At 47.0% G+C, this 10,929-nt stretch overlaps 1 protein-coding gene across 1 annotated transcript; it reads right to left on the bottom strand.

Annotated features, from left to right (window-relative positions):
- Nucleotides 1–2,506: 2,506 nt before the first annotated feature.
- rnf169 (ring finger protein 169) lies at nt 2,507–9,192 on the bottom strand. The gene is made up of 6 exons (XM_053320392.1): nt 8,910–9,192; nt 7,931–7,983; nt 7,701–7,784; nt 7,476–7,573; nt 6,882–6,978; nt 2,507–4,337 (listed from the first exon to the last, which is right to left on the bottom strand). Exons 1-6 carry the CDS (start codon nt 9,190–9,192, stop codon nt 3,351–3,353), a joined length of 1,602 nt encoding a protein of 533 aa, XP_053176367.1. The 3' UTR covers nt 2,507–3,350.
- Nucleotides 9,193–10,929: the final 1,737 nt, after the last annotated feature.

Here is a 10,929-nt window from a genome sequence, read left to right as displayed (position 1 = left end):
CATGTGGGCCGCATCATTAAAAAGATGGAGGGAAGGAAGGAAGGAAGGAAGGAAATAATGAATAAGAAGGGAAGGAAGGAAAGACAGGCAAAGGGAAGGAGGGAAAAAAGGTAGGAAAGAGAGATAGTAAAGGACGGACAGACAGAAGGAAGAAAGGACAGAAGGAACAAAGAAAGGAAAAAAAGGAAGGTAGGAAGGACAGAAGGAAGGTAGGACAGATGGTAGGAAGGTAGGAAGGACAGATGGAAGGAAGGTAGGAAGGACAGATGGTAGGAAGGACAGATGGAAGGAAGGTAGGAAGGACAGATGGTAGGAAGGACAGATGGTAGGAAGGACAGATGGTAGGAAGGAACGAAGAAAGGAAAAAAGGAAGGTAGGAAGGACAGATGGAAGGAAGGACAGAAGGAACGAAGAAAGGAATTAAGGAAGGTAGGAAGGACAGATGGAAGGAAGGACAGAAGGAACGAAGAAAGGAATTAAGGAAGGACAGAAGGAAGGAAGGAAGGACAGATGGTAGGAAGGACAGATGGTAGGAAGGACAGATGGAAGGAAGGACAGATGGAAGGAAGGACAGATGGAAAGAAGGAAAGAAGGAACGAAGGAAGGTAAAAAGGAAGGTAGGAAGAACAGATGGAAGGAAGAAAGGGAGGAAGGACAGAAGGAAGAAAGGAAGGACATATGGAAGGTAGGACAGAAGGAAAAAAGGAAGGACATATGGAAGGAAGGACAGAAGGAAGAAAGGAACGAAGGAACAAAGAAAGGAAAAAAGGAAGGTAGGAAGGACAGAAGGAAGGTAGGAAGGACAGAAGGAAGGAAAAGAGCACTGGAGGGAAAGTGGGCCGGACCGCACCCCTCGGCGGGCCGTATCTGGAGGAATAAAAACGTTTCTGAGCTTCTGACGTTTAAATAAAAGTAAGAGTTGTTTTAATGTTTTTCTGTATTTAAAAGATTAATTTAAAAAAGTGAAGAAAGTGAAATAAAGGTTTAACTATGAGGAGAAACTTCAGATGAGCTGAACCCTGGATCTTTATAAATATAAATATGTAGATTTGCAACCAGAATGATTTCATCTGTTTCCTGTTTCCTGTTTCCTGTTTCCTGCCATGATGTCAAAATAAAACGTCTGGTTCAAAAACTGGAATAAAAAAAGATCCTGACATGAGTTCAGGTGAGTTTCTACCTGTCAATCATCTTCAACCACCAGGTGAGTTTCTACCTGTCAATCATCTTTAACCACCAGGTGAGTTTCTACCTGTCAATCATCTTTAACCAACCAGGTGAGTTTCTACCTGTCAATCATCTTTAACCAGCAGGTGAGTTTCTACCTGTCAATCATCTTTAACCACCAGGTGAGTTTCTACCTGTCAATCATCTTTAACCAGGTGAGTTTCTACCTGTCAATCATCTTTAACCAACCAGGTGAGTTTCTACCTGTCAATCATCTTTAACCAGGTGAGTTTCTACCTGTCAATCATCTTTAACCAGGTGAGTTTCTACCTGTCAATCATCTTTAACCACCAGGTGAGTTTCTACCTGTCAATCATCTTTAACCAGGTGAGTTTCTACCTGTCAATCATCGTTAACCACCAGGTGAGTTTCTACCTGTCAATCATCTTTAACCAACCCACCAGGTGAGTTTCTACCTGTCAATCATCTTTAACCACCAGGTGAGTTTCTACCTGTCAATCATCTTTAACCAGGTGAGTTTCTACCTGTCAATCATCTTTAACCACCAGGTGAGTTTCTACCTGTCAATCATCTTTAACCACCAGGTGAGTTTCTACCTGTCAATCATCTTTAACCACCAGGTGAGTTTCTACCTGTCAATCATCTTTAACCAGGTGAGTTTCTACCTGTCAATCATCTTTAACCAGGTGAGTTTCTACCTGTCAATCATCTTTAACCACCAGGTGAGTTTCTACCTGTCAATCATCTTTAACCAACCAGCAGGTGAGTTTCTACCTGTCAATCATCTTTAACCACCAGGTGAGTTTCTACCTGTCAATCATCTTTAACCACCAGGTGAGTTTCTACCTGTCAATCATCTTTAACCAACCACCAGGTGAGTTTCTACCTGTCAATCATCGTTAACCACCAGGTGAGTTTCTACCTGTCAATCATCTTTAACCACCAGGTGAGTTTCTACCTGTCAATCATCTTTAACCACCAGGTGAGTTTCTACCTGTCAATCATCTTCAACCACCAGGTGAGTTTCTACCTGTCAATCATCTTTAACCACCAGGTGAGTTTCTACCTGTCAATCATCTTTAACCACCAGGTGAGTTTCTACCTGTCAATCATCTTTAACCACCAGGTGAGTTTCTACCTGTCAATCATCTTTAATTAACCAGGTGAGTTTCTACCTGTCAATCATCTTTAACCACCAGGTGAGTTTCTACCTGTCAATCATATCTGGTCACATGACTTTTCTCTCCCGGAGAGTAACGAGGTGGGCGGGATCTTTCCTGTCAATCACCCCCCCCCCCCCCCCCCCCCGTCAGTCAGACTACATTACCCATGATCCTCGGCGGCAGCAGACATGATTCTCAAAGATCTCAAAGACGACCGATCGATGGAAGGAGCCGATCGAGTCGATTGATCTCATTTAAATGTTTTTAGTGTCCTTCAGCTCGACTGTATGGAAGCCCAAAGCGTCGATATTAAAAAAAAAAAACAGAAATAATCACATGAATAAACTTTAAATATATAAATGAACCAACAATTTGTGAAAGTATGTATAATAATGATTAATCTATTATACAACATTTTAATTATTACTGACTGTTTCTTTCTCTTTGGAATAAAAACACTGTTCAGGTTTTTACAGCAGTCCGAGTTGACATTTAAATATTTGATGTTTTAAAAATGAAAATTAAAAACTGTTTCTATGAGAACAATAATTAAATGTTTAACGTTAATAAAAGTAGGATTTTACTACTTTATAAATCATTGTTTCATTTATATATTTTATTAAATGTACTCATGTGATTATTTATTACTTATTAATTTATACAGTATTTAACCCTCCGTATCTTTGACACTTCCTGTCGATAAAAAATAAAGTAACTTATCTTCAACATGTCAGAATAAAAGTCTTCAGCTGATCAGCTCAGTGAGTTAATCAATTTCTGATGAATTCAACACTTTTATTCTGAAATCTGCACCTGAGAACAAATATAAAGATAATAAATGTTTATATTTTAATCACATGGTGCAAATTTCAGAATAAAAGCCTTTAATCGACAGCTGCTGGTTTTGGTCTGCTGGTGAGAACAGGTCCAGGTCAGGTACGAACATTCAGACCTTTATTTTATAACTTTGCATAAATGAACTTCCTGTCCGACTCCTCGTTAGTGCTTCTTGTTGATTCGTCGGGATCTCCGCAGGCCCCGCCTCCTGCGGTTCTGATTGGACATCCAGGACCGCAGGAAGTACTTATCGGGGCTCCTCCTGCGGCCGGTCTGGTTCTCCAGGTCGAACTGTCTCTGCAGCTTCAGGGCCAGCGCTCGGTCCTGCTGGATCTGGCCCCGCCTCGGGTCCTGGTCTCGGTCCGAGTCCACGTGTTTGGTCTTCTGGTTCCTCTTCGGACCCCTCCGGGAGGTAGACTGGTGCTCGGACTCCTTCCTGGGACCCTGCGAGTCCTTCGGCATTAACTTACAGGCCTGGAAGCCGGAGTTCTTGGTGTAGGGAGAGAAGGAACGTTTGCGGCTGAACAGCGCTCCGCCGCACGGCTCCGGAGCGCCCGACGCCTCGAAGTCCGCTCCCCCCCTGAAGGCCGCCTCGCCGTAGCGGATTGCCGGGACCCGGATCTTTACAGACTGTTTCTGGAAGGCGTCCGAGTCTCCCGGCGGCGGGTCGAACAGCAGCTTCCTCTTGTTGGCGGAGGCGACGGCGTCTCCGGCGGCGCTCGGCTGCATCTCAGGGACCGGACTCGTCAGCGTGGCTTTGGAGTTCACTTTGAGGCTCTGGCGGTCCAGCTCGATCTGACGCCACTTCTGCAGCACGGCGGGACTCGCCTCGTAGCTGGTGGCCTTCTGCAGACCGCGCGTCAGGTTCCTTGGCGTGGACTTGACGATGGTGGGCTCCAGCAGGCGGCCGTCCGGCAGCCGTTTGGGGGGCGTGCACGGCGAGCACACGATGGGCTTGAAGTGGTTGAGCTCCTCCGAGATGCTGTCGTTGCTCTCGGGGCTGACGGAGCGCTCCGGGCCGAGCGGCGTCGACCACGATGATGTCATCACCGCGCGCCACGGGAGGCGGCGGTCGGCGGCGACGGGAGCCGAGACCGACCGACTGTTCTCAGAGGAGAGAAGGATTCCTGCTGAGGAGCTGTGGCCCACCTGCAACACACACATATACACACACTAAGGATGCCTTCTGTAATAAATATCATACTTGCTGTGTTGTATTAAATATTAAATATAAATAGTATTGGATGTGTGTGGGAGGGGACATTATAATAAGGTTCAATTGGTTTCATCATGTGGAATCCGGTCTTTCGCTATGAAGATGCCGCGTTCCTTATTTATTTATGTTTCTCTTAATTGGTTGAAACTGTTGTTGGAAAGCAGCTGCAACAGACGGTTGTGTTTGAGCTGATGAACCAGCTCCACAGGGTAATGATGTGTAGGGTCTCTGGTAGTCGCCATCGGTAGTCGCTGTGGTCTCTGGTAGTCGCTGTGGTCTCTGGTAGTCGCCATCGGTAGTCGCTGTGGTCTCTGGTAGTCGCCATCGGTAGTCGCTGTGGTCTCTGGTAGTCGCCATCGGTAGTCGCTAAGGTCTCTGGTAGTCGCTATGGTCTCTTGTAGTCGCCATCGGTAGTCACTATGGTCTCTGGTAGTCGCTGTGGTGTCTGGTAGTCGCTGTGGTCTCTGGTAGTCGCCATCGGTAGTCGCTAAGGTCTCTGGTAGTCGCTATGGTCTCTTGTAGTCGCCATCGGTAGTCACTATGGTCTCTGGTAGTCGCTGTGGTGTCTGGTAGTCGCTGTGGTCTCTGGTAGTCGCCATCGGTAGTCGCTATGGTCTCTGGTAGTCACCATCGGTAGTCGCCATCGGTGGTCGCTGTGGTGTCTGGTAGTCGCTGTGGTCTCTGGTAGTCGCCATCGGTAGTCGCTGTGGTCTCTGGTAGTCGCCATCGGTAGTCGCTATGGTCTCTGGTAGTCGCTGTGGTCTCTGGTAGTCGCTATGGTCTCTGATAGTCGCCATCGGTAGTCACTATGGTCTCTGGTAGTCGCTGTGGTGTCTGGTAGTCGCTGTGGTCTCTGGTAGTCGCAATCGGTAGTCACTGTGGTGTCTGGTAGTCACTGTGGTCTCTGGTAGTCGCTGTGGTGTCTGGTAGTCGCTGTGGTCTCTGGTAGTCGCTGTGGTGTCTGGTAGTCCCTATGGTCTCTGGTAGTCGCTATGGTGTCTGGTAGTCGCTGTGGTCTCTGGTAGTCGCTGTGGTGTCTGGCAGTCGCTATGGTCTCTGGTAGTCGCTGTGGTGTCTGGTTGTCGCTGTGGTCTCTGGTTGTCGCTGTGGTCTCTGGTAGTCCCTATGGTCTCTGGTAGTCGCTATGGTCTCTGGTAGTCGCTATGGTCTCTGGTAGTCGCTGTGGTGTCTGGTAGTCCCTGTGGTCCCTGGTAGTCGCTATGGTCTCTGGTAGTCGCCATCGGTAGTCACTATGGTCTCTGGTAGTCGCTGTGGTGTCTGGTAGTCCCTGTGGTCCCTGGTAGTCGCCATCGGTAGTCACTATGGTCTCTGGTAGTCGCTGTGGTGTCTGGTAGTCCCTGTGGTCCCTGGTAGTCGTTGTGGTCTCTGGTAGTCGTTGTGGTCTCTGGTAGTCGCCATCGGTAGTCGCTATGGTCTCTGGTAGTCCCTGTGGTCTCTGGTAGTCGCTGTGGTCTCTGGTAGTCGCTGTGGTCTCTGGTAGTCCCTGTGGTCTCTGGTAGTCGTTGTGGTGTCTGGTAGTCGTTGTGGTCTCTGGTAGTCGCTGTGGTCTCTGGTAGTCGCTGTGGTCTCTGGTAGTCGTTGTGGTTTCTGGTCGTCGCTGTGGTCTCTGGTAGTCGCTATGGTCCCTGGTAGTCGCCATCAGTAGTCGCTGTGGTCTCTGGTAGTCGCTGTGGTCTCTGGTAGTCGCTATGGTCTCTGGTAGTCGCTGTGGTCTCTGGTAGTCGCTGTGGTGTCTGGTAGTCTCTGTGGTCTCTGGTAGTCGCCATCAGTAGTCGCTGTGGTCTCCGGTAGTCGCCATCGGTAGTCCCTATGGTCTCTGGTGGTCGCTACGGTGTCTGGTAGTCGCTATGGTGTCTGGTAGTCGCTGTGGTCTTTGGTAGTCACTGTGGTCTCTGGTAGTCCCTGTGGTCTCTGGTAGTCCCTGTGGTCTCTGGTAGTCGCTGTGGTCTCTGGTGGTCTCTGGTAGTCGCTATGGTCTCTGGTAGTCGTTGTGGTCTCTGGTAGTCCCTGTGGTCTCTGGTAGTCGTTGTGGTTTCTGGTGGTCGCTGTGGTCTCTGGTGGTCGCTGTGGTCTCTGGTAGTCGTTGTGGTCTCTGGTAGTCCCTGTGGTCTCTGGTAGTCGTTGTGGTCTCTGGTAGTCGCTATGGTCTCTGGTAGTCGCTGTGGCCTCTGGTAGTCACAGTGGTCTCTGGTAGTCGCCATCGGTAGTCGCTATGGTGTCTGGTAGTCCCTGTGGTCTCTGGTAGTCGTTGTGGTGTCTGGTAGTCACTGTGGTCTCTGAACTATCGCGGGTCACCTTAGTGTACTGAACCAAACAGGAAGTACTGAACGGTTCAATACAAAGTTGAATACCGTTGCATCCTCAGCACACACACACACACACATACACACACACATACACACACACATACACACACACACACACACACACACACACACACACACACACACACACACACATACTCTGTCCATGATGGCCGCCGGCTGTGGGAACGTCTTCATCTTCCCTCCGTCCTCCACCGGGTCCGTACAGCTGCGACTCCTCTGAGCACCACTGAAGAAGAAACACAGGTCAGGGGTCAGACAGGTAGGAGAGTCACTACCCGATGTGAGTCACACAAGCGCCGTCATCGTCGGCCATCTTGGACAAACTACTGTTATAGGTCACCACCGCTCCCTCTGCTGGAGCCCTGCAGTAACTACACCACCGCTCCCTCTGCTGGAGCCCTGCAGTAACTACACCACCGCTCCCTCTGCTGGAGCCCTGCAGTAACTACACCACCGCTCCCTCTGCTGGAGCCCTGCAGTAACTACACCACCGCTCCCTCTGCTGGAGCCCTGCAGTAACTACACCACCGCTCCCTCTGCTGGAGCCCTGCAGTAACTACACCACCGCTCCCTCTGCTGGAGCCCTGCAGTAACTACATCACTGCTCCCCCTGCTGGAGCCCTGCAGTAACTACATCACTGCTCCCTCTGCTGGAGCCCTGCAGTAACTACACCATCGCTCCCTCTGCTGACAGGTGAGGTCAGAGGTCAGAGGTCGACTCACCTGGCGGTTGACGAGTTTTTAGTTTTCCTGACGAAGGCGGAGACGTTTCTGATCCTCCTGCTGATTGGCTCCTCATTCTCTGAATCAGACACCACCCCCTGAAACACACACACACACACACACACACACACACACACACAGGTCAGAGCACTGCAAACACCTGTAACCATGGTGATGAAGGTGATGATGATGATGATGAAGGTGATGATGATGATGATGGCTTACAGGATCTTCATCATGGCGGACTGACGCTGACTCGTCTTTACAGATGTGGAAGTTTCTCCTCCTCAGATCATCTTCACCCAGCAGCTGGAACACAGACAACATTATTAACATGTTAATAATTATTATATTAGATTATTAATAATTATTACATTATATTATTAACATGATATTAACAGGTTATAATAATATATTCAGCTTAAATCATCGTGTGTAATAAAGGTTAGACTGACTTTGTGTTTGGTGTCTGCAGACTTCAGGACGACGGCGGGACAAACGAACACTTCTGAAAACAACCAAAGTTTATTATCTGTTATTCATATTCATATTTATATTTATATTCATAACAACTAATATTTATAACAACTTTAATCAATTCATCCAGAAAATGATCAACAGATGAATCAATAACCATCATTAGTTGAAGCTTTAGAGGAAACAGCAAACTGTAAAATAATGAAACTATGAACAAATAAACACATTTAAACACTAATATAAAGCACCTTTATTATATTATATTATATCTGACAGACAACTGGTTGCTTCATGTCTGATTTGATCCGATCAGCTGTTCAAATGTTCAAATATTCACTTTTTAAACATTTCTACTTTTTAAAACTTAATATAAATAATCAATCAGCTGCAAACACAGACTCAAACATGTTCAATATAAACCCAGTAATATAATATCATGTAAAATAACCAATAACCAGCATTAAAGGAGCATATTAAAAGCTGTGTTGCGGTATGAAGGTAAATCAGGTTTATTATCTAATAATCAATAAAACAAAGATAAGCAGCAGACTGAAAACAAGTCTAGACAAGTCCAGGATCAGCTGATCAGCTCCCAGCTGCTGACTCATTAACATCAGTCTGCAGCTTTCTGTCTTACATCTCTGAGTCTCTTCATTTATATTAAACTACATTAAACACATTAAAGCAGCTGGAGCCTCCACACGGACCCTCGGGCTGTCTGTGTCCGGGAATGGAAGCTGACAGCCGGTCAGACGCCTGCAGGCCTCCCGCTGCTCCGAAGTTACTCTAAAGTTATAAAACACTCTTATTAACTCTAATAAAGTAGAATAAACTATCACAAAGTGTTAGAAAGTCTAGTAAACTTCAACAAAGTGAAGTAAAGTGTTGTCTGTGTCGGTAGATGTGAGAGCAAGCAGCGGAGCAGCAGCGGAGCTTTCCCCCGGTAGCCGCACTGACCTCTCCGGGAGTCTCCGTCCCTCCTGCCCGGCCTGCTGCTGCTCCTCTCGGCCTCGCTCCTCCTGCGGACCCGCTCCTCGCTGCCGGAGCTCCGGCACAGCGGGCAGGCCGGCGGGGCTCCGGGCTCCGCGCACCGCCTCCCCTCGTCCTCCCGCGGGCTGCAGGCGGCTCCGGACCGGGAGCCTGACCGGGAGCCGGACCGGTCCGCGGGCACGGCCCTCCCGGCGGCGCTGGCCGGTCTGCCGGGCGGAGCGGCGGACCCTGCGGACCCTGCGGTCGCCATCTTCCCTGGTGAGTCTTCTCTCTCCGGTCCGCGCGCTACAAGCCCCGCCCCGCCGCGGAGCTGGAACAGCGCGCGAGCTTCAATTTCACAATAAAATACTTTATTATGAAAAACCTGGAGAGAACCTGGAGAACCTGGAGAACCAGCAGAGAACCAGGAGAGAACCAGGAGAGAACCAGCAGAGAACCTAGTGAGAACCTAGTGAGAACCTGGAGAGAACCAGGAGAGAACCCGGAGAACCAGCAAAAGATGTAGAGAACCAGGACAGAACCAGGAGAGAACCAGGAGAGAACCAGGACAGAACCAGGACAGAACCAGGAGAGAACCAGGACAGAACCAGGAGAGAACCAGGACAGAACCAGGACAGAACCAGGAGAGAACCAGGACAGAACCAGGACAGAACCAGGACAGAACCAGGAGATTACCAGGACAGAACCAGGACAGAACCAGGAGAGAACCTGGAGAGAACCAGGACAGAACCAGGAGAGAACCAGGACAGAACCAGGACAGAACCAGGAGATTACCAGGACAGAACCAGGACAGAACCAGGAGAGAACCTGGAGAGAACCAGGACAGAACCAGGAGAGAACCAGGAGAGAACCAGGACAGAACCAGGAGAGAACCAGGAGAGGAGGAAGAGGAAGATCTGGTTCTCAGAGAGTCTGAAGGTGTAAATATTTATGATGATTATATTCAACATGTGATGACATCACAGCTGCTGCGGTTCTTACGGCAGGAACCCTGACTGATGTGTCTCTACACAATAAGAGCACGCACTTCCTGTTTAAGTAACAGGAAGTGCCACAGCTGACCCCCCCACTTCTTTCTGATTTTCACAATAAAGCAGGATCCTGGTCAGCTGACCCGTAGTTACAGTAATCACCTTCACCTCCTTTCTAAATGTTCAGATCCAGATCCAGATTCAGATTCAGGTTCAGATTCAGGTTCAGATCTTCTCTCAGTTGGAACATTTAAGATCTGAACCATGAACTCGTCTTTCTGCAGCATCTCTAGAATATTCTGTAGATGATCATCTGTGTTTTATGTTCATGTTTCTTTACTCTTTAGTTATGATGTCGTGTCTCACAGAGGAACAGACAACCAGCCGTCTGCAGGTATTAATATTATATACATACTTATATTATATATACTTTCTTTATATGCAATAAATATAAAAATAAATATGAACAGAGTCTGATGAGCAGATTTAGGAGCTGAGACTATTTTAATTTTACTGCTGCAAACAGTAATAGTGATTTATTTATTTTGGTCCAACATAAATAAATATAATAATAAAGAATCAGATTAAAAGAAAAACACAAATTATTACATTTATATCATATTAAATATGAATTATTACAGTTTTTAATCTGTAACTCTGCTGTTAGACAGTAAGATAAATGATCTCTGTGACTTCCTCCTTTATTCCTTTATTTCTTTATTTCTGACAATAATAAAAACTTGAAACTTCTCTTTTAGAACATGTAGATATTTATATATTTATATTTTATAACATCATGAAGTTAATGAACTCTTTATATTACAGTTGAAATCATCTTCACTTCACTGTGCTGTAATATCAGTATTTTAGGTCTATTTCTGTTTAATAATATATATTTATATATTCTCACTTTAAACCTGCAGCAATAATCACTTAACATCAGTATTACTTATTTACTTTATGTTTCTATTTATTACTATATCTATATTACTACTATAGTTTCTTATTACTTCTTT

Source organism: Scomber japonicus, chromosome 6 (genome assembly GCF_027409825.1).
Source record: "Scomber japonicus isolate fScoJap1 chromosome 6, fScoJap1.pri, whole genome shotgun sequence".
NCBI lineage: Eukaryota > Metazoa > Chordata > Actinopteri > Scombriformes > Scombridae > Scomber > Scomber japonicus.
The sequence above is the reverse complement of the archived record's forward strand: the minus strand, read 5'-3'. Positions and strand labels throughout refer to the sequence as shown.

Coding starts and splice junctions, on each gene's coding strand:
- rnf169 (XM_053320392.1), bottom strand. CDS start 9,192: ATGGCGACCGCAGGGTCCGCAGGGTCCGCCGCTCCGCCCGGCAGACCG. Junction 7,984..8,909: donor GGACGGAGACTCCCGGAGAG/GTCAGTGCGGCT, acceptor GGTTGTTTTCAG/AAGTGTTCGTTTGTCCCGCC. Junction 6,979..7,475: donor AAAAACTCGTCAACCGCCAG/GTGAGTCGACCT, acceptor TTTCTTCTTCAG/TGGTGCTCAGAGGAGTCGCA.